The sequence below is a fragment of the Dendrobates tinctorius genome, unplaced genomic scaffold (genome assembly GCF_039654945.1).
Source record: "Dendrobates tinctorius isolate UK_male_01 unplaced genomic scaffold, ASM3965494v1 ptg000162l, whole genome shotgun sequence".
NCBI classification, from domain to species: Eukaryota; Metazoa; Chordata; class Amphibia; order Anura; family Dendrobatidae; genus Dendrobates; species Dendrobates tinctorius.
In genome coordinates, this window is record NW_027361829.1 from 36384343 (window position 1) to 36409399 (window position 25057).

A 25057-nucleotide genomic window follows, 5' to 3' on the forward strand; every position below is an offset into this window, starting at 1 on the left:
ACTGGCTGCTGTCCAAACAATGCAGCACTATCTGTAAGGGTACGTGCACACGCTGCGGATTGGGGTGCGGATTTGGCCGCGCGGATTTTGTAAAATCCGCAGGTAAATCTGCAGGTCAAAAGACCTGCCATTTACCTGCGGATTAGCCTGTGGTTTTGCCCTGCGGTTTCACACCTCTACAATGGAGGAGATGGAAAACCGCAGCAGAATCTGCAGAAAGAATTGACATGTCAATTCTTTCTGCGGTTTAGAAACCACGCGGAAAAATCCGCACCATCTGCACTGTGGTTTTTAATATCCATAGGATATTATGGTACTGTACACCGCAGCAAAAACTGCTGCGGATCCGCAGCGGCCAAATCCGCTGCGGAACCGCAGCAGAATCCACAGCGTGTGCACACACCCTTATAGTCAAGATAGCAGAAAAGGACACGAAGGAAGCAATATTCTAGAAAGCAAATGAAGAAATAGATTGTGTCATTGTAAATTATATCCTTATATCTCACTTACGTTACTGAGGGAACAGTGGAATGCATGGTATCCAAGGCATAATATACTGTATATAAATATTATCGACTCTTCAAATAAATTACCTTTAAGAGAAGCAATTCTTTTTTTCATAACTGAGAATTGTTTCCTTTACAACATAGACTGCATGGTTAATCTATAGATATGTAGTAATCATGCAGTCTATGTTGTAAAGGAAACAATTCTGGAAAAAAGAATTGCTTGTCTTAAATGTATTTTATTCGAAGAGTCGATAATTGACTGTTATAACACCTGCAAAATATCTGTTGTGATGAGGCTACCTTCACAACATGGTAATACAGGAGCATTTCTTTGCCAGAATCTTTGTCTAATGAACCGAAAGTAATGGCATTATACATCCTTAATATGCTCTTTTAAAACAGACCTGATAGGTTGCACCATCAATTATTAGCATGACATATTCTGTATGCCCCTTGAAGGGAATCTGTCACCAGGTTTTTTCTACCTCATCTAACAGCAGCATAATGTGGGAAAAGAGACCCTGATTCTAGTGATATATTACTTAGTGGATGATTAGATACTGGGTGCAGCAGTTGTGATGCTGAGTTTTTAGATGTAGCAGAGCTCAGAAAGCTAACCCAGCCCACACCAGGCTCCCTATGTACATTGGTTATTGAAAGAAAGCTGCTAATCAGTGGTGGGGGTGGAGTTGGACTAGGAAGCAAATGAGCTCTAGTCTGGCAGTGATATTCGCCTGTTGATAACACTGTATTGAAACAACAGCACACAGCCTAATAAGTGGCACATCACTGAAATCAGGGTCTCAGCCTATACGTCACGCTGCCTTCAGGTTAAATAGAAAAAAATTACTGTCAGATTCCCTTTAAATGCCCCTTTTTGACCATTTATTTCAAAAGAGGTTTTATAATATTTTTTTATTAAAGTGACACCAGTGTCTTACACCTATAATGCTAGTTTTGCAGACAAGGCAACAAACCTACGTAAAAAAAACCCAAGGCCATTCTTAATATATTTGGTTGATTTATTTTCAAATATTTCTTGCAAACAGGAGCAGATCCGATTACATTATTTGTACAAGAGGCCACATAATTTATTCAGCACTCATATGGGCAGCAAATGTATGAATTTAAATTGCCAACATGTTTCTTACAGCTGAAGGCTGTTCAGCTGCTTGTTGGATGGTTCTGTTTTCCAGCATTCAGACCCCATTCTCACACTCACGGGCTCTGCTTCTTTCCTACAAACAAATACCGTTTATGCCCAAGAGAGAAATATGAGCAATGTAAACTAAAGTTTGAAAACAAAACCGTATTATTTTTTTCTTACTTCCTCCAATCCCCACCATAGGATTTCTAATTAGCGATCCACTCTAATTGCTATTTGCTCACACTGGCAAGCTGTTGTTAATGACAGAAGTAGAACTGCCATATGGCCCTACATTAACTCAGCAGATTGAACCACTCGAACATTTGGAAATTGGAAGGGGAAGATTTAAAGGTCTTCAGCCGAGCGTGCAACCTTGCTCGCTAATTCTTTGAGATAGACCATCACGGAAACTACACCGCTTCTGGTTTCTGCCACTATGGAATGCATAGTGCAAACTGTGAGCAATCTAATGAATTCATCTGAACCTGCATCTGATAAAACTGCCTACAGCCATGTTGTCCTGCCCTGTGGTCACATGATATCTCTAAGGTTCTAAGTTTTCGTGGAAATACTTTGAAGAGTGTAGAATATAGTAATGGATAATGTTCAAGTTGCAAGAGTCATCAAACATTTTAATTTTGTATGGCAAGAGGTGGGAATTAAAAGATGGTAACAGTTCAGAGAAAAGGGAGTCTATGACGGAACATCATTGTTTGATCACAGCAAATTTCAGGCATCATATCAGGAGCCTGCCGTAACGGAACAGTAGTCATTTCTGGAGAGCAATCCTAAAGAACAAGGAATTTGTAGATAGATTTGGATTTTCGAGTTTCAACCTGATTTTCAGAAATCTGCAGCACATTTGACATTCTGCAACCTTGATATGTGCCATATATTGCCAGGAAAACAAATTTTGGAGTTTCATCTTTGTGTTTAGGGTCGCTGTTGGTATGGTATGTGACATCTTTTTTGAGGCAGATTCTGCCTGGAACGCACCTGAAAAGTGCCACAAAACCGTCACAAAAAATTAACATAATGTAAAAACGATATTGCTGTGCACATGGTCAGTCTTTTGTTACTTCTAGTATGTTCATTCTAGTCACAGTTTATATAATGGAATAAAGACTCTGGAAAAGCCGCCATAAAAAATGTTGGCAAAACCACTTCAGGAAAAGACCGCTATTTCCTGACGTGGCTTTGCTAAGGAAAACCATTGGTGGGTCTGTTAGCATCTTAGTGACGGGGCCAAATTTTTGAAATGCAACCAGTATCACTTTATGTGGTAATAACTCTGGAACGCTTCAACAAATCCCAGTGATTTTGGATTGTTTTTTCATGGCTCATTATAAATGTATGATAATAGTAAATTTAGGTCGATATGTTTTGTGTTTATTTATAAACAATATAAAAAAATTGACAAAAATGTAAAAAAAATTTCAATTTTCAAACTTTGAATGGTTATCCCTTTAATTCAAATAGTCATAAAACAGAAAAACATTAGTAATTAACATTTCCCTCCTGTCGGCTTTACATCAGCACCATTTGTAAAATGTTATTTTGTTTTGTTACCATATTAGGAGGTTTAAAAATGTAGCAGTAATTTTTCATTTTTTGAAGGAAATTTTCAAAATGAATTTTTTTAAGGGAGTTTTCCAGGTTTGAAGTGACTGTCGGGGTCCTATATATTGGAAAACTCAGGAAAGTGATATCATTTTAAAAACGGCACCCCCCAACATTTGAAAACTGCAGTCAGGTAGCTTATTAACCCTTCAGGTGATTTTCAGGAATTAATGCAAAGTGATATGACAGGAATAAAAAGGTGTATTTTTACCTCCTAAATATCGGTAACATCTGAACAGGTCACTATAGCCGGTAGACGCTAAGGCCGCTAATTGGTCGTGAATTGCCATTGCAAACATCAAGTAAATTTATGTCAATATTTTTTGTGTTTATATGTGAAAATATCGGTGTTTTAGCTACAATTTTCAATCTTTTAATTTTTATGCCATTACACCATATAGTTTTATCATACAAAAGTTAATAAACATTATTTGCCACATGCCTACTTTACATCAGCATCAATTTTTAAATAGAAAGTTAGAAGGGTTAAAACTTTATCACCAATGTCTCATTTTACAAAATATGCAAAACCAATATTTTTAGGGACCACATCAAATTTGAAGTGAGTTTCAGGGGCCTACATGACAGAAAATACCCAAAAGTGACACCATTCTAAAACTGCACCCCTCAGTGTCCTCAAAACAACATTCAGGCAGTTTATTAACCCTACAGGTGCGTCACTGGAATTAAGGCAATGTGGAAGAAAATATGAAAATGTTACTTTTTCCCATAGAAAAAACTGTTGCTTTAGCCCCAAGTTTTCTTTTCTTCCAAGGGTATCAGGAAGAACAGGAAAGTGGCGATACAAAATATGTGTACTTTTTTGTTTTTTTGTGTGTTTTTTTAATAAATATGCAGATTTATTGTTATAATATTTTTTCCATTTTTTTTATTTTGTGATTTCTTTTTATATTTTCGCTTTTTTTTTCTTACCGCATGGTCTAAGCATGTCACTATAGCTGATAGAACTGGAGGTCGTAACATTACTATAGCAACAATTGGGCCACAATGACATATCTAGGGCACCTATCTGAAGGGAGAGGGAGCTCCCAGCCTTCTAAATGCTGTGATTGCTATTGATCGCAACATTTAGGGAGTCAAGTGTCTTGGGGCGGTGGACGTAAGTTTGCACCATTTTGCGGGAACCCCTTCCCGATCATGACGTAAACTTTCATCAAATGTCTTGAAGTGGTTAAAGAGCTTTTGAGATAGTTGTCCAATTACTTTTGTCCTCTTTAAAAAGAGGCCACTGCATATTAAGACCTGTACATTTCAAACCCTTACTCCAATTAGGATGTGAAAATCCTAGAATTAAATCTGAGTCTAGATATAAACCCACAAAGATATAATTGTATCTTGAATATGTTTTGGTAAACAGCTTAAATGCTAAAACTTGTGTCTGCTTAAAAATTTCTGGACCTAACTGTATATGATGTATGTGATTGTAGAAGACTCATAGATACCTTATCATCTGTCATGGATCCTAAGGCTAGTTTCACATTAGCGTTTACGGCCGCAGCGTCGGGCTGCGCACGGCCGCCGCTAAGCCCCACCCCCTGCCGTGCCTCCGCCAGTAGCTCCGCCTACGGACGCAGGACGCTGCATGCGTCCTGCGTCCCCTATCTTTAGCACTGGGGATGCAGGCCGTGCGCAGTGACGCTGCGCTGCGCCGACCAGCGCCAAACGCAACAGGTTGCAATTTGGTGTGCTCGGCGCAGCGTCAAAGGGACGCATGCGCCGCCAAACGCATACCTGTGCACGGCCTGCGTCCCCACTGCTAAATATAGGGGACGCAGGACGCATGCAGCGTCCTGCGTCCGTAGGCGGAGCTAATGGCGGAGGCACGGCAGGGGGTGGGGCTTAGCGGCGGCCGTGCGCAGGCCGACACTGCAGCATTAAACGCAAATGTGAAACCACCCTAAGCCTTCTTTCCATTGCCTGTGACCTCTGATAAACTAAACTGAGTTTAATCTGTTCTACCTTATCACGATTGACCCTTCATTAACAGTTTTGAATATATATATACAGTGGGGCAAAAAAGTATTTAGTCAGTCAGCAATAGTGCAAGTTCCACCACTTAAAAAGATGAGAGGCGTCTGTAATTTACATCATAGGTAGACCTCAACTATGGGAGACAAACTGAGAAAAAAAAATCCAGAAAATCACATTGTCTGTTTTTTTTTTCATTTTATTTGCATATTATGGTGGAAAATAAGTATTTGGTCAGAAACAAGCAATCAAGATTTCTGGCTCTCACAGACCTGTAACTTCTTCTTTAAGAGTCTCCTCTTTCCTCCACTCATTACCTGTAGTAATGGCACCTGTTTAAACTTGTTATCAGTATTAAAAGACACCTGTGCACACCCTCAAACAGTCTGACTCCAAACTCCACTATGGTGAAGACCAAAGAGCTGTCAAAGGACACCAGAAACAAAATTGTAGCCCTGCACCAGGCTGGGAAGACTGAATCTGCAATAGCCAACCAGCTTGGAGTGAAGAAATCAACTGTGGGAGCAATAATTAGAAAATGGAAGACATACAAGACCACTGATAATCTCCCTCGATCTGGTGCTCCACGCAAAATCCCACCCCGTGGGGTCAAAATGATCACAAGAACGGTGAGCAAAAATCCCAGAACCACGCGGGGGGACCTAGTGAATGAACTGCAGAGAGCTGGGACCAATGTAACAAGGCCTACCATAAATAACACACTATGCCACCATGGACTCAGATCCTGCAGTGCCAGACGTGTCCCACTGCTTAAGCCTGTACATGTCTGGGCCCGTCTGAAGTTTGCTAGAGAGCATTTGGATGATCCAGAGGAGTTTTGGGAGAATGTCCTATGGTCTGATGAAACCAAACTGGAACTGTTTGGTAGAAACACAACTTGTCGTGTTTGGAGGAAAAAGAATACTGAGTTGCATCCATCAAACACCATACCTACTGTAAAGCATGGTGGTGGAAACATCATGCTTTGGGGCTGTTTCTCTGCAAAGGGGCCAGGACGACTGATCCGGGTACATGAAAGAATGAATGGGGCCATGTATCGTGAGATTTTGATTGCAAACCTCCTTCCATCAGCAAGGGCATTGAAGATGAAACGTGGCTGGGTCTTTCAACATGACAATGATCCAAAGCACACCGCCAGGGCAACGAAGGAGTGGCTTCGTAAGAAGCATTTCTAGGTCCTGGAGTGGCCTAGCCAGTCTCCAGATCTCAACCCTATAGAAAACCTTTGGAGGGAGTTGAAAGTCCGTGTTGCCAAGCGAAAAGCCAAAAACATCACTGCTCTAGAGGAGATCTGCATGGAGGAATGGGCCAACATACCAACAACAGTGTGTGGCAACCTTGTGAAGACTTACAGAAAACGTTTGACCTCTGTCATTGCCAACAAAGGATATATCACAAAGTATTGAGATGAAATTTTGTTTCTGAACAAATACTTATTTTCCACCATAATATGCAAATCAAATGAAAAAAAAACAGACAATGTGATTTTCTGGATTTTTTTTTCTCAGTTTGTCTCCCATAGTTGAGGTCTACCTATGATGTAAATTACAGACGCCTCTCATCTTTTTAAGTGGTGGAGCTTGCACTATTGCTGACTGACTAAATACTTTTTTGCCCCACTGTATATATATATATATATATATATATATATATATACTGTGGACTGGCTGTACAATAAGATCCTAAACTCAGACGGCCTGAGTTACACATACTCTAAAAGATTACTCTGTATAAGTTACAATGTTACCACAATAATTATCCTAAAATCCGTTTTTCGTTCTCTTGAGCCTACTTTTTGTAGAGGATGTGCAGACAATCAGTGGCAGCCTGTAGGAATACTGATGCCTTGGTAAGTGCAGTAAACTTGATATGATTCTCTCACCAGCATATGGGTTTCTAGGGTTTCATAACAATGATTAAGGCAGACTTTTGATCTCCTTGACAAAAAAATGAAGGTCTTTTATTATTGGCTATAAACACGATTTCCTGATATCAAGTGATTCATGCGGCATTAATTTGAAGTAATCCAAGCACATTTGAAATTTCCACTATGTATTCCACCCCCGGTAAGCTTGCCCCTGTTATATTTATGTATTAGTTTTGCTTTCAGACTGTGATCCTAAATGCCGAGGCTTTCAGAAGTTGCAGTTATTCATAGCTGGGATGCCTGCAGTTGCTTAGTTTAATAGGTCTACAATGGTAATCACAGCAGATTTGTTCCAGAAGGGCATTTCAATTGTTCCAGGTGCGCAATATGTGTGGTTGATAGCCAAAATTATACTTGCTGTCATTACCCATTAATATCTCCTTGCCACAAACTGCAGCTTCAAAACATAGAACCTCTACATATTTCAACTTTGTAGTGTTCGATATGAGTGTAGGACAGGTATTGTAGTCTGTAAAGTGTTTTATATAAAAAAGTGACTTGTGTTAAAAAGCTACACATTGTTTATACTGTAATAGGGAATCTACAGAGGACAATGACTACTCATTGAATATCCGCACACAATAGGTTTGAGAAATAAAATCTCATTTTTAAGCTTTTTGCATAGATTTTTATTTTTCATTTTTATGACCTAAGCAAAGTATCCACTACAGCCAAACTATATATTTAAAGGGAATCTCTCAGCAGGGCTTTGCCACCTCATCTGACTGATGTAGGAAGCAAGACCCTGAAGATTAATAGGTGCAGCCACTCTGACACAATTGAAGCTTTTAGATTTAGGAATGCAGCAAAGCTGAGAAAGCTAACTCTGCCCACACCAGGCTCTCTATACACAATGTCTATAGACAGTGAGATGCTTATCACAGAAGGGGTGGGGTCTGACTAGTGTGGGGCGGAGTTGGACTAGTTTAATCAGGCAATGCTAGTCACAAATTATAAAACCTTCACTAGAAGTAAACAACACGACACAGGGTAATAAATGATGCATGGTTCAAATCTGTGTCTCAGCCTTTATCTCCAGCTATCTTCAGATTACATAGCAAAAATCTTTTTGACAGGTTCCCTTTAAGTAAAATTGAATTCTAGTCAAATATTACAAATATTTGCTTCACCAAAAGTTATTTGGTTAAATGTGGTGATCATTAAAAATACCGCTCATCTCTCATGCCCATCTAGTCCTCCACACATCTATTTATGACCATTGCTAAGTGCTGAATCCCTGGGCTTCATCAGAGCCTCGAGACCCAGCCTAGCATAAAGAGGTAATGGCTTATGTTGTGATATCTTGACCATATGTATGCGTGTGTGGAAAAGACCTAGGCCTCCTTCGAGCCAGAAGTCCCAGCTCAGTATGAAGAGGTCTGAGGTAACGTGTGTTTAAGTACTTTTTTTCTTATTTGCTACATTTTACATTCATTATGCTCTGAGGTCTGGAATGACCCAAAGGCATAATACAGGAGATTTCATTTGCAGTGAATAACTATGCTAAAAATCTAGTTTCCCTGTACAACCTACTCTCTTTGGTGATTTCAAATTTTGTCAGATCAGCTCATCTCTAGTATCCACCCATGAACATTCCAGGGATCATGAGCATTGTGGTGTTTATTGTGTTGTTCTGTCAAGAGTCTCCACATCTACAAGAATTATTTCTGTATTTTGTAATGTATTAACTATATTATCTATCTATCTATCTATTTATCTATCTATCTATCCATCCTTCTTTATATCTCATATCTATCTATCTATCTATCTATCTATCTATCTATTATCTATCTCATATCCATCTATCTATCATTCCTTCTACCTTGTATCTATCTATCCATCCTTCTTTATCTCTCATATCTATCTATCTATCTATCTATCTATCTATCTATCTATTATCTATCTCATATCCATCTATCTATCATTCCTTCTACCTTGTATCTATCTATCTATCTATCTATCTATTCATCTATCTATTTTCTATTTAATTTCTATCTATCTTCCTTGATGATCGTCAAAAACCTTTTTATTGTAAAACCAATCTAGTTCGTATTAATTTTACTATTTTACTGCATTGCTTTCTGTTACTTTATGACAGGGTTCTCCTTAAGTTTCAAACCTGCAGACCTAGAGTAAAATACCTATCAGATAATTTTATCGAAAATCTTACATCATTTAGGTATGAATAATTGACATCCTACCTAATTGGTAATATCCTGAGATTTGGCTTTTCCTTGTCTGAGAAACCTTAGTAAGAATAGCAGTCGTTGTTTTGTTATTGATAGCTGTTAGCATTAGAATGTATCCCCTATATACCGATTGGGTGTGGGGTACAGGTGACAGCAAATCTATATTTCCGGAGGATCCACACAGTGACCTTGTCCACGGCACAGCTGGTATCTTCGGATAGTCGAGTGTTTGTAGAACTGTGCAGCTGCTGAAGTTCTTACACTACTTTTTTTATGTCTCCCAACATATTTTTCAAGGAAGTAACACACTGTCCACCTGGTTGCAAATAAAAATGATCCTCTGTAAATCCTGTTGTGATACTGGAGGATTCTCTTCGGGTACACAGAATATGAGGTATCTTTCATGATCTAAAACAATATTTTTACAGTATTTTCCTTCCTCATCATGACTCATGCTAATGAGAACCCAAGAAACCTTGAACAATTGTTCTGTTGTAAGACAGTTTGTTCAGCAGACAGCGAAGACCTCCCACATTTCCCTGTCACCAGCCACGGTGCAACTATCAATAAATGGGGAATAGAATGGGTTTTATTAAAGTGTTATCTATATTGTATAATTATACTATTACAAGAAAATCAATAAATCACAATTATTCTGCTTTCATTTTCTTGGAACAAACAAAATTGAATTAATATCAATGTCAATTCTTAGAACTGGATGAAAAGTTCTGCATGATGCACTTTTTCTTCGCTTCTAAACAAAGACACATCATAGAATCCAAACAGACCCTATAATATTCAATGAGGCCCCACTTCTTCCATCTGCATCATTTATGCAACTGATGTGTTTTCCGACAGGCCATTCTCACACGTCCAGTATTTGGTCAGCAGTATTTTACATTAGTATTTGTAAGCCAAAATTAGGTGTAGTGACGTGTTTCTATTATACTTTTCCTCTGATTGTTGCTCTCCTGGTTTTGCTTAAAAATACTGATGAAAAATGCTGACCAAATACTGACCGTGCGAACGTGGCCAAATTCCTTTTGTCTGTTCCGAAAAAAACAGAAAACTGGTATCTCCATATAGAATTTAATCCTCCAGAATGAGAAAACGCACTCCAGTCATGGCTTGGAGTACATTTTGCCATAATTTACGCCTTTTTTAAGTAAATTATAATTTATTTATTGGGCCACACAAAGCCATGCGCTTCCAGATAAGAAGCATCATTTTTTCCCAAAAATTATCATACATGTCAGAAAAATTTTGAGCAGCTGTAAAGTTGCAACTTTTAAACACCAGGTATGAAAGTGTAAGTATTTCTAAGGGTATGTGTACACGTTGCGGATTGCTGTGGAATTCCGCAATTCAAAATCCATGTGTTTTTATGTGGATATCCTGTGGGTTTATTGCAGATTTTGTTAGGCGTCAGGTTCCTGCAGCTGCACAGAGATCTGGAAGGTCCCAGAAGCGCAGGGCTATAAAAGGCCCACATGGCCGCTCGGCCATGCGCTAGTATAGACTCTACTTGCTACATGTGTGAATGATGACAGATGTATGAACCTGCGAATGACTCATTAAGACTCCCCTTCCTCTGATATTACGTGTGTGGATAGGGACTTAGTCATAGAGTCAGCGCCAGTCAGTGGCACGCTACAGGCCACAGTGCATATCATCACCTAACTAGCGTCCGACAGTGCACCCCTCCTGGGCACTGTCGCATAGCGGCTGTGTCAGTCGCCGCGCTGCAGTCCGCAGCACCTGTGGGCGTCCGCGGTAGCGACGCCGCATGCATGGTAGGTCTAGACGGACTCTGTCCCTCTGCCTTGGGCTTAGCTCCTGTGACCATATACCGTGCGTGCATTTCTCTGAGACCTGTGAGTCCAACAGGCTCAGTACTTATGTTTATGTTTAAGGTATCTTTGTGAAGCTAACAGAGTATGCCCAGTGCACACCGGGTGACGTTCAGCCTGTGTGCGATATACCGCCATATTATGCATCTGCCATTATATAGCAGCAGTTTAACACCTCTGCACGGTGGACCCCGGGCGGCAAACGCACTTTCTATTATTTTATATTTAGTGCATTCCGCCGTCCCTAACATTATACTAGCGCCAGGGTCTGGCTAGTAATGGCGGACCTGCAGCAGCTACAGCGGTACATTCGGCAGCTGGTGAGCAGGTTGGCGGCTCTTGAGAGCTCCACCTAAGCTGCGAATGCTACAGTGGCCGCTGCTCAGGCAGTTGCAGAGGCTGTCTCACGCGTGTCCACACCCACGCCTATGCTCGCCTCCCGCTGCCCGATAAGTTTTCCGGTGACAGCACCGCCTGCAGGGGTTTCATGAGTCAGTGCTCTATCCAGCTTGAGTTACTGGCCATGCTATTTCCTACAGAGCGGGCTAAAGTGAAGTTTATTGCTTCTCTCCTATCAGGCAGGGTGTTAGAGTGGGCTACGCCATTGTGGGAGCATAATGACCCCGTGGTTCAGGGCGCTGCTCAGTTCCTCACGGCCCTGAAGCAGGTCTTTTTGGGACCACGGATCACGCACGACACCTCTCTCCAGTTATTGGCCTTAACACAGGGATCTCTCTCGGTCAGCCATTATGCCGTCCGATTCCGAACATTGGCTTCCGAACTGGAGTGGCCTGATAAAGCACTCGTCCCTGTGTTTTGGAGAAGGTTAGCGGAGCATGTCAAAGATGCTCTAGCAACCAGAGAGGTCCCCACAAGTCTGGAGGAATTGATTGCCATCTGCACCCGCATTGATCTCCGGTTTACGGAGCGCGGGCTGGAACGTGTGCAATCCAGACGAAGGGTTAACTTTGCTCCCACCTTCTCCGAGCCGCTAAGATTTCCCGCTCAGGAGCTTACACCTTCTGAACCTATGGAGGTGTCTCGCGCCGGCCCCAAGCCACGTCCGGTGCGAAGCTCCGCACGTTGTTACCAGTGTCGGCAGTTTGGTCACTCGGCTAGCACGTGTCCTCTGCGGTCAAAAAAACAATCATGTCCACTGGTCGTAGGTGATGGTCTAACTAATATGAAACCCTTTTCTCCCAAACCAGTATTCCGAGGGACCTTAGATAGCGGGGCTTCCACCTGGGAGGTAGAGGTCACGGTGGATTGTGGGGCAGAAGGGAACTTTATGTCCTCGACCTTCACCCTAAAGCATGCTATTCCTCTGGTGTCACTGCCCCAACCCCTGACCATCAGGGTGGTTAATGGTGCACCTTTACCATCTCAGGTGACCCACCAGACAGCACCAGTCGGTCTCTCAATCTCACCGTCCCACCGTGAGATTTTGTCCTTGTTCATTTTGCCTGATGGCATCGACCAGGTGCTTCTGAGAGTACCCTGGCTCCATTGCCATTCCCCTCATATTGATTGGGCTTCAGGGAATATACTGGCTTGGAGCAAGGACTGTGAGAGAAGGTGCCTGAGGGGCAGTGTTCAGGTAGCTTCCACTGAAGTACCCGCGGATCTCTCCACGCTTTCCAAACCGTACCATCAGTACGCGGACGTCTTCTCTAAAAAATCTGATGCTTCTGCCGCACCATCCTTACGATTGTCTGATAGATCTATTGCCAGGCGCGGAACCTCCTAGAGGCTGCGTGTACCTGCTATCACTCCCCGAGACGGAGGCTATGTCTCAATATATCCGGGAGAACCTGGCAAGAGGTTTTATCAGAAAGTCGGTGTTGCCGGCTGGTGCAGGGTTCTTTTTCGTGCAGAAGAAGAGCGGAGAGTTACGTCCCTGCATTGATTACAGAGGTTTCAACGCCATAACGGATAAAAATAAGTACCCTTTTCCGTTGATCTCTGAGTTATTTGACAGGTTGCGAGGGGCCCGTCTTTACACAATTAGATCTACAGGGGGGCGTACAACCTGATCCGCATTTGCGAAGGAGATGAGTGGAAGACAGCATTTAACACCAGTGACGGCCATTATGAATATCTGGTTATGCCCTTTGGCCTCTGTAATTCTCCTGCTGTCTTCGAGGATTTTGTTAATGACGTCTTCTGCGATATGCTCACTACCTCGGTGGTGGTCTATCTGGATGACATCCTCATCTTTTCGACAGATTTGACCTCCCACCGGAGAGATGTCTGCAGGGTCTTCGACCGTCTGCGGGCGACCTGTCTTTTCGCCAAGCTGAAGAAGTGCCAGTTTGAGCAGGAATCCTTGCCATTCCTGGGCTACATCATCTCGGCTCAGGGGTTGGCTATGGATCCGGCCAAACTGTAAGCGGTAATGGACTGGCAGGAACCACATTCACTCAAAGTGGTGCAGCGCTTTTTGGGGTTCGTCAACTATTATCGCCAGTTCATCCCCCACTTCTCCACACTGGTAGCTCCTCTGGTTGCTCTCACAAAGAAAGGAGCTAATCCTAAGGCTTGGTCTGAACAAGTCTCCAAGGCCTTGTCTCTAAAATCCCATTTTGCTGGCGCTCCCATCTTACACCGTCCCGATGTGGATAAACCTTTTATCCTAGAGGTAGATGCTTCTTCCGTCAGTGCAGGAGCAGTCCTTTTCCAGAAGGATGCTCAAGGTCGGAAGCATCCCTGCTTCTTCTCTAAGACCTTCTCACCGGCGGAGAAGAACTACTCCATCGGGGACAGGGAGCTGCTGGCAATGAAGTTGGCCTTTTCCGAGTGGAGACATCTCCTGGAGAGAGCTCGGTATCCCTTCCAGGTGTATATGGACCATAAGAATCTGGTCTATTTACAGACGGCCCAGCGCTTGAACTCTCGTCAAGCTAGGTGGTCGCTCTTCTTCTCCCGCTTCCACTTCACCTTGCACTATCTCTCTGGAGAGAACGTCCGTGCGCATGCTCTCTCGCGTTCGGTGGTTTCAGCGGAGGAAGAGGAGGCTGAGCCTCGGCTAATTCTCCCTACTGAGAGTTTTAGGACCGTGGCTCCAGTTGCTCTCAAGTTAGTACCGCCGGGCAAGACCTTTGTCCCTCCTCAGCTATGGCCGGAGGTTCTCGCGTGGGCACACGCTTCCAGGGTGGGTGGTCACTTCGGCAATAAGTGGACCACAGAACTCCTCGCAAGGTCTTATTGGTGACCGCACATGGCTTGAGACACGAAGGAATACATACAGGCATGCGTCTCCTGTGTGCAGAACAGGTCCTCTAGACAGAGGCAGGCTGGGTTATTGTATCCTCTGCCGGTGGCAGACAGACCTTGGGAGATGGTTAGCATGGATTTTGTGGTTGGCCTGCCCAAGTCTGGTGGCAGTACGGTCATCTGGGTAGTCACCGACCATTTTTCTAAAATGGTGCATCTGGTGCCACTCGCGTGGTTGCCTTCCACTCGTGGTCTTGCCACACTGTTCATAAAACATGTATTCCATTTGCATGGCATGCCGGACAAAATTGTCAGTGACCGAGGTCCCCAATTCGCGTCCTGGTTTTGGAGGGAGCTCTGCAGTCTACTCAGCATTGAGCTAAACCTGTCCTCCGCTTATCACCCTGAGACGATCGGGTTGGTTGAGAGCGCCAACCAAACCTTGGTCACGTACCTGCGGCATTTTGTCTCTGTCAGGCAGGATGACTGGGCATCCTTGCTACCATGGGCTGAATTTGCCCTGAATAAGCAGTGGCCGATTCCACTGGTCAGACGCCGTTCTTTCTTAATTAGGCCAGCATCCACACGTCCCTGTCCCGATGCCAGTGTCCTCCACTGATTCCGGGGTGGTAGACTGGGCAGTGGAGGCTTGCGACATTTGGGATCGCACCCAGGATGCTATTCGAGCATCTAAAGAAAGAATGAGGGTGTCCGCCAACACACATCGGCGTCCTGCTCCAACCTTTTCCCCGGTGACTTGGTATGGCTCTCTGCTCGAAATATCAAGCTGCGGGCTGAGTCTACCAAGTTCGCGCTACGATACATCGGACCTTTTAAGGTTCTCGAGTGAATCAGCTCGGTGGTCTACCGCCTGGCTCTTCTACCACATTTGGTCATCTTTGACGTTTTCCACGTGTCCCTTCTCAAACCTATTCACATGGCCCGGTTCTCCGAGTCATCTGCCGGCTAATCAGACTTGTCTTCAGATGAGTTTGAGGTTAACGTCATTATGGGACGCAGGATTGTGCGTGGCAAAAAATTTTATTTGGTGGACTGGAAGGTTCATGGTCCAGAGGCCCAGACCTGGGAGCCAGTGGAGAACATCCATGCTCTGCTCCTGATCACGGCCTTTGAGCGTAGCGAGGCTCAGAGGGTGGAGGCCCTTGGAGGTGGGGTAATGTTAGGCGTCGGGTTCCTGCAGCTGCACAGCAGGAATCCAGAGCCATGTAGCCAGCGGTCTCCCATTCCCCTCCGACATCTCAGGGACTTGCACAGCAATCTCGGCCAACCCATCGCCCTGCTCAGACCAGTTCTCTGGGTCTGGTTGCTGCTACCACCTCTGGACCAGCAATAGTAACGCAGCCTGCTCTACAGCAAGCCACTCCAGAGGCTAAGTCCTCTCGCCGCGCTACTGGGCATGCTCACGAGACGATCTCCCAGTGGAGATCGGGAGTCACATGCTCAGGTCCTTCTCCTGATCTGATTGGTCTATCTCAGAGATCTGGAAGGTCCCGGAAGCACACGGCTATAAAAGGTCCCCATGGCCGTTCGGCCTTGCGCTTGTATAGACTCTAGCTGCTACATGTGTGAATGATGATGGATGAATGAACCTGCAAATGACTCATTAAGACTCCCCTCCCTCTGATTTTATGTGTGTGGATAGGGACTTAGTCATAGAGTCAGCGCCAGTCAGTGGCACGCTCCAGGCCACTGTGCATATCATCACCTAACTAGCGTCCGACAGTGCACCCCTCCTGGGCACTGTCGCATATCAGCTGTGTCAGTCGCCGCGCTGCAGTCTGCAGCACCTGTGGGCATCCGCGGTAACGACGCCGCATGCACGGTAGGTCTAGACGGACTCTGTACCTCTGCCTTGGGCTTAGCTCCTGTGACCATATACCGTGCGTGCATTTCTCTGAGACCTGTGAGTCCAACAGGTTCAGTACTTATGTTTATGTTTAAGGCGTCTCTGTGAAGCTAACAAAGTACACCCAGTACACACCGGGTGACGTTCAGCCTGTGTGCGATATACCGCCATATTGTTCCTCTGCCATTATATTAACACCTCTGCCCGGTGGACCCCGGGCGGCGAACGCACTTTCTATTATTTTATATTTAGCACGTTCCGCTGTCCCTAACAGATTTGGCATGCGTTTTTACACCTGCGGATTCCTATAATGGAATGGGTGTTAAACTCTGCAGAATGCGTCCTTACGAAGGGACAAAATGCACGTTGGGGCGCTTGGGGAGAGCACATCCTGCAGACCACCTCTGATGTAAGTGTTCATTTAATTATCATACCCCATTTTTATGCCATGGTTGGACATGTAATATACCAGGTACCTGAGATCTAGATGGCATATTAGGGATGATATTTTAGCACTGTTTACAATGGCTGTAGGTCAGGCTTTTTATTGGTACTAACCCCTGATGTGGTTGAATAGTGACCTTGAATGAATTTAATCTACTTTGATCGTGTTATTTTTATATATATTTCTCTGATTGAGTCAGTTTGCATATTTTATACTGGCATGGTATACTGGAGTTTTCTTTTCCTTTTCTAAAAATTATTGCACCTGATGAATGAGCATTTGTCGAGTGTTTGCTGGCCTGTTTAGAAGGTCTGATAATTGGGAACAGACCTGCTTAATAAAACTAATTTCCCAATTATCTGCCCTCTTAAATGTCCCCTATGAAATGAATCAGCATTAGTGATGAGCGAGTATACTTGTTGCTCAGGTTTTCCGGAGCATGCTCGGGTGTTCTCCCGAGTATTTTGGCGTGCTCATAGATTTAGTTTTCCTTGTCTCAGCTGCATGATTTGCGACTGCTAAACAGCTTGAATACATGTGTGGAATGCCTGTTTGTTAGGGAATTTCCACATGTATTCAGCCTGTCTACAAGTGACAAATCATGCAGCTGAGAAGACGAAAACTAAATCTCCGAGCATGCCAAAATACTTGGAGGACACTCGAGCATGCTCGGGAGAACCCAAGCAACACGTATACTCACTTATAACTAATCAGCCTACAATGTCGAACCTACAGAGATTAAAATGGTGCATGCTCACGTCTAGGAAATCTTTTAGCAGCACTATGTAGTTAAGAAGCCTTAGGTGACTATGCTGTGACTGTAGCTTTCTGTAGCTTTTGAATATTAAAGAAGTTAATAGTCCTCCAAAATAAAGTTAGATGAATCTTAAATACTAAATTAGATAATGTAGTATTATTTTCCTACTTCCCGTCCTACCACTGCTATGCTTCTTGTCCAGTAATTGATATGACAGCATTTTTGATGCATAGACAAGGGGCCAACTTAGCTATTAAAATGAATAATCAGCTTGCCCCCTTTACTCACTGCTTCAGTCATGTACTGACACAGGAAAGATGTCCTGCGTGAAGCACAGAACCTGAAGTGTGCCTGTAGGGACCGGAACGGCGACCAGCAGAGCGCGTCACCATAGCTATTGAATCTTTATTATTAATTTATCTTACTATTCAAAGATCATTTAAATATTAGAAAGTTGGCAAAAAATGTTGTGAATGAGCTTGGGCGGTTGAATAAATGGAACCAATGGCCATTATTTCACAGAACTGTGGGTTAGCGACTTAATTTGTAACTGGTCTTTCTTTTTAAATCTCCCAAATGACCAATCCTGTTTGAGCCCAATTCCATGCTTTGAGAAAGAATAACATAAAAGCACATAAGAGCATAGAACCTTTATACGCAATGAAATTTAAGCCGGTGCAAAATGTACACACTCGGAATGTTTGCATTTGTTGCATATGTATAGCTGCATTATAAATCTCTCAAGCTGGGCTTTTAACTGACAACCTTCCTGCTGTGACCACTAAAAGGGAAATAAGGAAGGTGATATGTCTATATGTCAGATGTTATTTCATTGCAGCGATGTGGAAATAGTCTACAGTTTGATAAACGGGATGACTGTTCAATGACTTGTATTGTTAGGTGCCTTTGTGGTTATTTATCAAAATCTCCCGCTTTGCTTTCACTGTTTTCCTTTGGATTCATGTGTAAGATAAACCAGGTGTTGTTTTTTCTTCCTGTTCAGAATGTTGTGCTGAATATAACGATATTTATCTGGTTACAATTATATATGGTCGGGGATTTACTCTTACAATAAAACACATACATCTGTCACACACGCGTTCAGTGCTATGGGCAGGTAGTGAAATAGTAAATTATAGCGCAGAGAGAATAGGCAGGCAAAGGGAGAAAGATGCAGTGATATCACTAGGTAAAATATCCTTCTTCTTAAGTTTTTTCCTAGTGTTGTAGAATGGTCGTATGTTTCTAGTTTATACCATTAATATCTGATCAGTAGAGATCTGACTGCAGTGTACCCATGTAATCGCTAGAACAAAGTGTCATGCCTATTTACCTGGACTTACACTGGCCGATTATCGTGAACAAGAATTCCAACGAAACCTTTTGTTTCCCTGAAATTGAGCCATGTAAACAAGCTGAGAAATAATCAAAATATTATTTGTCGGATGAAATGATATTTAGAAAAAAATCATGTTTTTTTTGACAGCGCATCGTCCTGTGCAAACAAGACTTCAGCTGCAAGAACAATGGCAGCCTATTCTATAAAGCTGTAGAGAAGCCCTCGGTCCAACCTGCAAAATAAGAAAAAAAAAGTTTTATTATACTCACCCCGGGGGGGGGGGGGGGGGGGGGTGTCCAATGCGGTCCGGTCCACTGGGTGTCTCAGGGTCGGATCTGGCGCCTCCCTTCTTCTTGCAATGCCGTCCTCCTGCTTGCTTCATCACTCCCAGCATTGCACTTCTGTGCAGGCATACTTCTCTGCCCTGTTGAGGGCAGAGCAAAGTACTGCAGTGTGCAGGCCCTGGGCCTCTCTGACCTTTCCCGGCGCCTGCGCACTGCAGTGCTTCGCTCTGCCTTCAACAGGGCAGAGAAGTATGCTTGCGCAGAAGTGTGATGCCCAGTGCGAGGAAGCAAGCAGGAGCGCAACGTCGCAAGAAGATGGGAGGCACCGGTCTCGGACCTGTGAAACCTATCGGACCGGACCGCATAAAACTTATTTTTCTTATCTTGCAGATTGGACCGGGGGCTTATCTACAGTATTATAGAATGCTGTAGATAAGCCCTGAAAGGCAGTGGCTGCATCTTATAGCGGCCAAAACAGGTGACAAGTTCGATATTTTAACACACTGACGCGAATCCACTTGAAGAAAGGGAAAGGACAAATAAATCCCAAATGCAGCGGGAGATAAGCAGGCTCTGTGCCGATGCCTGTTAAAAAACCACACTAGTAAATAATAAAAACCACCACGCTATGCTGAGATAAGAAAAAATCCTGTTACCGGCTACTCACTTTGTGAGAAGAAACTCGCTGTCAAGGAGTAGGAACTCGCTGTCACAGAGTTGTAATGGTATCCGGGGTAATTCACACTCATAAAGGTGTGAATGAATCCATATAGATGCCAGAGCTGCTGGATAAATATTATAGGGTTAAATCCAGGCTAGCCTGTCTGTAGGATTATAGGCGGAGTTGGCTGCACTTGTAGTACTCACTTATAATAAGCCAAACCGATTAGGGATCCTGCTTTGAATTATATCACTGCTGCAGGCTGGTGCTGCAGCAGTGATATAAAAGTGCTTGCCACTTGAGATTCTGATTATAGAAGGAGTATGGCAGTTAAATAGAATGAAATATGGTTAAATAATTATAGCCACTTGTAGAGCAGATGAACGCTGCACTTACTAAATATTTAGTTGTATATGCAGGGTTGCTGCTGGTAGGTCCAAAGTATAGATGGTTTTAATAAACAGTGCTGCGTGACAGAGGTGAGTAAGTGATAACGCTTGCCTGCTGTTGAAACGCAGTGCTAGGCTAGGTGCACTTACTTGTGATGTCGGGGGCTCAGTAGGCAGGCAGGGTGCTGGTGCTCAGCTGAGGAACGCTGCTGCCCGATCTGCACGTGGGGACTGCCGATAACCAGCGCGCTCCGGCCGGAAGCGAGTTTCTTCTAGCCGGTAACCGGATTTTTTCTTACCTCAGCATAGCGCGGTGATTTTTATTATTTACTAGGTGACAAGTTCCCTTTAATCACTAACCATTTGGCCATAATCACATTGAGTAGTGTTAGTGTCAAATGTTCTTATGAGGGTGAATGTTATTCAGTCTTAAGAATAAAATAAATATTAACATCTATCAAGTGTCTATCCATCTAGCTATCTATCTTCCCCGATTCATCTATATGCTACTGCTACAAAAATATAAGTGAGAGTTTTTCTAGACATGAAAGTCAGATGCCTGCACATACAAGTGTCTTCTGGTTGTTAATGAATCATACATTTCCTTGAAAGTGCGGAACTTCATTTCCTTTTTCAGGGCTAAGGAGGATTGAATTAGGCGGCTGAAATAATAAACTCTTGCTGTTCCCATGTGAGATGTCACTCTTTCCACTTCTGTGCTGTTCTGATTTAATTCTTCATTCAGAGCTAGATGTCACTTTTAAAAATGAATTACAGTGCCATGATAACAGAGTAGAGAACAGGCTGAACACTTTGCAATAATATGTTGACTTTAAGGTGCATTAGTAAATGATATGCTAGACTTATTGTTCCTGCTTGTGGTCACAATTGAAAAAATATTATGCAAAGACATATATATGGACTTCACTGAAGAAGGCTAGCATGACTGAAAAAATAGAATAATTAAAGAGAATCTTTCATCAGTTAGAGCATGTTAAACTAGCTATGTCATGTAACAGTGGCTGCAAAACTGACTAAAATGTCGTTTTTATTTTAAAAATTTTCATCCCTCTTGAGGAGATATTGGTTTGTAAAGTTTAGATTCCAATTTATTATAAGCAAAGCTGGGCATTTCCAGAGATTTTTCTTGCATGACGTTGACTAAGCAGGATATAACATGCAGGTGGGAAAAAAACAAGCCCTGATCTTAGTCCTGAAATGATGTGGCACAGCAGAGTTGAGTGTGATTACAAATACTTCCAGCTTTCATGTTATGGCAGTTAGTGTGAAGGAACAGAGAAACAGCAGAGCTGAATGTCACTATAAACATATTTGCAACTGCAGACCTAAGCATTACCAGAGATTCACCTGAAGTGGTGAAGGGAAGAGCCGGAAAGATTTTCTAACTATATTTTCTGTGAAACACCTGAATGTTTCTGAGAAAAAATATATCAGGTTGCAATTGCGCAACCAGGCTCTGATTCATGTGGCTCACTATTTGGGCAGTATGAATAAAATGACTGGTTCCCGTTAATAAATCTGTTTTTATAAAGCTAAAGAGGTGAAGCTGAAGAGATGCTTCTATCTGTTACATGAATGGCTAGGCTTGGATATGCCACAATCTGCAAGATACCATCTATCTTGAGAACAGGGCCCGAAATGAAGATGTGGGTGCACATGCATGGCTAAATGTACTTCTATTAGAGCTCCACTCTGCATATCTATATATGTTTTTATATTAAATACTTCTTATTTTTGGCAACACTCTTTAAATAAACTAATTTTTCATGTCTTTATAGAATCAAGAAGTAACCTGCAAGAGAGAAAAATGCCCGGTGGTCTCGAAGGATTGTGCTCTGGTCATAAAGCAGAGAGGAGCTTGCTGTGAACGTTGTAAAGGTGGATTATTTAATTTTATCTACATAAAATGATTATACAATACCAACACATTTAAAGAAGTTGTCTACTACTTTGATATTAATGGCCCATCCTGAGGATCAAATGAAGTTGTGCCCCCTCCCACTTATCATCTGTCTCTAGTGCAAGTGGCGGCCAGATGATATCATTAGCAGGTTTGCATAGCACAGCTCCACCAACTGTATAGTGGCTGCAGCAGAGTACAGCAGATCTACTACCATTCGAACAGGAGTGGATGTGCAGTGCCCCACTGTAGCTCTGTAACTAATCACATCCGGTCATCTCTGCCAGGAGCAACTGATCGGTGGGGATGCAGGATGTCACACCCCAACCAAACTGATGTTGATAACCTATGCTAGGGATAGGCCATCCATATAAAAGTAGTGGACAACCCCTTTGTAACAAAATGTCTCTAGGTTTTGAACAAATTTTTGCAAAAATGATTATTATACAGTTGTTGGTGGACCCAAGGTGTGAACCTGAAGGTTTTTTTTGTGATTATTCCAACTTTATTAATGCCATACATCCGTATTTTTTAATTAGTATTTCTAAACCAAAACAAGGGGTGTAAGGGGTCGGATTTCTCCTTGTGGAGCGTGACATGCCTGACATGCCAGTGTAAGGAGGCTTATAGGTCTTACAATTTAGGAAGAAGATGTAAACTCTAGTGCCACCTACTGTAAGTAGCAACACTAAAAATCAATATTGACACTTTAACAAGCCTTTCCATATGACTTAGAATAAAAGTGAAACCAGAATCTTAATTTCTCGACACATGTTTTTACGTATTACCCTTCATCAGTGCGAGACAAGAAATGGAACTTGTAGAAAGTATAGTGGAAAACTTCATTAATGAAATATCCCATATAATTATTTTGTATTTCGGTATGTAAGCTATGCTATATGGGCATACAATGTTATAAAACCAACTTTTTATAACAAGAATTCTACTGTAATTAATTAACTATTAAATATCTCAGAAACTAGAGCCAATCTGGCAAAACAAAAGTCATATTCTTAATCAGCATCATAAACTTCAAAATGTTTGGCCCCAATAAATTAATAAAGCTTATACTCACCTCCCATGCCATCGCTGTTCCCATGGTGTTGTCATTCGTACTCCCGGGACTCCCGTGCTGTTGTGACATGTGACACCGGCTCCCAATCACCGATGGCATCATTGACTTCTGAAAAACCAAGCATGAGAGAAAGTCGGAGTGCAGACTTCCTTTTCATGTTTGATTTGTCCTGAAGACGGGGACAATGACGCGAGGGGTGATTGGGCACCAGCGTCATGTGTCACAACAGCACGGGAGTCCCAGGAGAACCAGTGCTAACACCATGGGAATGGCACTGGCATGGGAGGTGAGTATAAGTTTTATTTTATATAGGCTAAGCACGAGATAAGAGAAGAAGTTGTCCAAGAAGTGGACAACTTCTTTAATATAAAACAGTTCAGATATTGTTGGCACCAAAATCACTGTATACTCGTATAATCAGTTCTGGGAAATGTTAAAACGATAATTTATATTTGTAAACTTTCTTCGAGATGTGTCATTGATGTCTGGATAGTGATGATGAGACCTCAACTGATCTGATTTGTTTGTTATTTAGACTGTTAGATATTGAGTGCTGCTTTCTGTTGGTTTTCGAAGACTTCCAATAGCTCCTCTTAGCTTGGCTCAGTTGATGCATTATCTTGAAACATTGCATTGTGTGTGGCCAGATGTATCCTATGTGCTCACTGAGTGACGAGTTGGGCGCAGTCCAACAGAGAAAAATAAAGCAGATAGGGATACTGTCAGTGGAATAGATCAGCTGTGACCATCCGTCGTGGAAACTTATAAAAATTGTTCATTTCTTCATGGGGTTTCTGCACACGTAAGCATTATTTGTGTGACATGCCCTCCTTATCCTACAGATATATAGTACATCCAGAAACATCTGAAAATTCCAAGATCTCAATGCAGTGTAAGCACAAAGTGTTTAATGCACTAAGATATTTTATTGACATTCACAAAGTATTACGCTATGCATATAATAGGCTGAAAAATGTCTGGCTTAACACTCGAGTGTCTCAGCGAAATGTTAAGGCAGTGTAATGGTGTTAATTAACGAGCTTACTACATTTCAACATTTCACTACCTTTATATTAGGGATTACTGTAATTCACAAGTACCTGAAATCAGCACCTCCAAGAGTCCAAAAGACACACTGTATTGTGATGGAATTAGTCCCTTTGGCATCATTCTATGTGTTTTGTGTTGGCCCCCATCAGATGTGTCTCTAAGGATGAATTTATCAAATGTTATATAAACCATTTGTGGCAGATGTTTCTTCACACAGTTTACTTCTCATGTCAAGCGTAATTGTTAAATGTAAAAGAAAAAAAAAGAAGAGGAAGGGAAGGGGTATCCTAGTAGCAAATATCTATGGCTGGGACTGCAGTGCTGTATACATTCAGCTTGTGGTTTAGTCTGCTTTGTGCTTATGAGATGACTCATCACTAGAATGTACATCATACAGAATGTGGTCCTTTTTTAGTTTATGTGATCATCTCTACAATTAACCCCTTGTTGTGTGTAAAGTATGTACATTATCAGTGGAGTCAGACTTTTAAGTGCTGCAATATGTGGAATATGGCCCTGACCAAAATTACCAATGACCTAGTTACAGCCAAAGCTAACGGACAATACTCTATACTCCTTCTTCTAGACCTGTCCTCTGCTTTCGACACAGTTGACTACGGCATCCTACTACAGATCCTCTCCTCCTTTGGCATCAAAGACCTCGCCCTATCCTGGATCTCCTCATACCTTTCCAACTGCACATTCAGCGTCTCCCACTCCCACACTACCTCCTCATCCCTCCCTGGCTCTGTTGAAGTCCCCCAAGTCTCTGTTCTAGGACCCCTACTCTTCTCAATCTATACA

General features: G+C 42.7%; 1 protein-coding gene across 1 annotated transcript in view; it reads left to right on the top strand.

The window, feature by feature from the left end:
* The window catches only part of BMPER (BMP binding endothelial regulator), a 495935-nt gene that overhangs the window by 56941 nt on the left and 413937 nt on the right, over nucleotides 1-25057 (top strand). The window contains exon 3 of the mRNA XM_073549959.1: nucleotides 22007-22106. Coding sequence (XP_073406060.1) covers nucleotides 22007-22106 — 100 coding nt within the window. The remainder of the gene's footprint in view (nucleotides 1-22006; nucleotides 22107-25057) is intronic.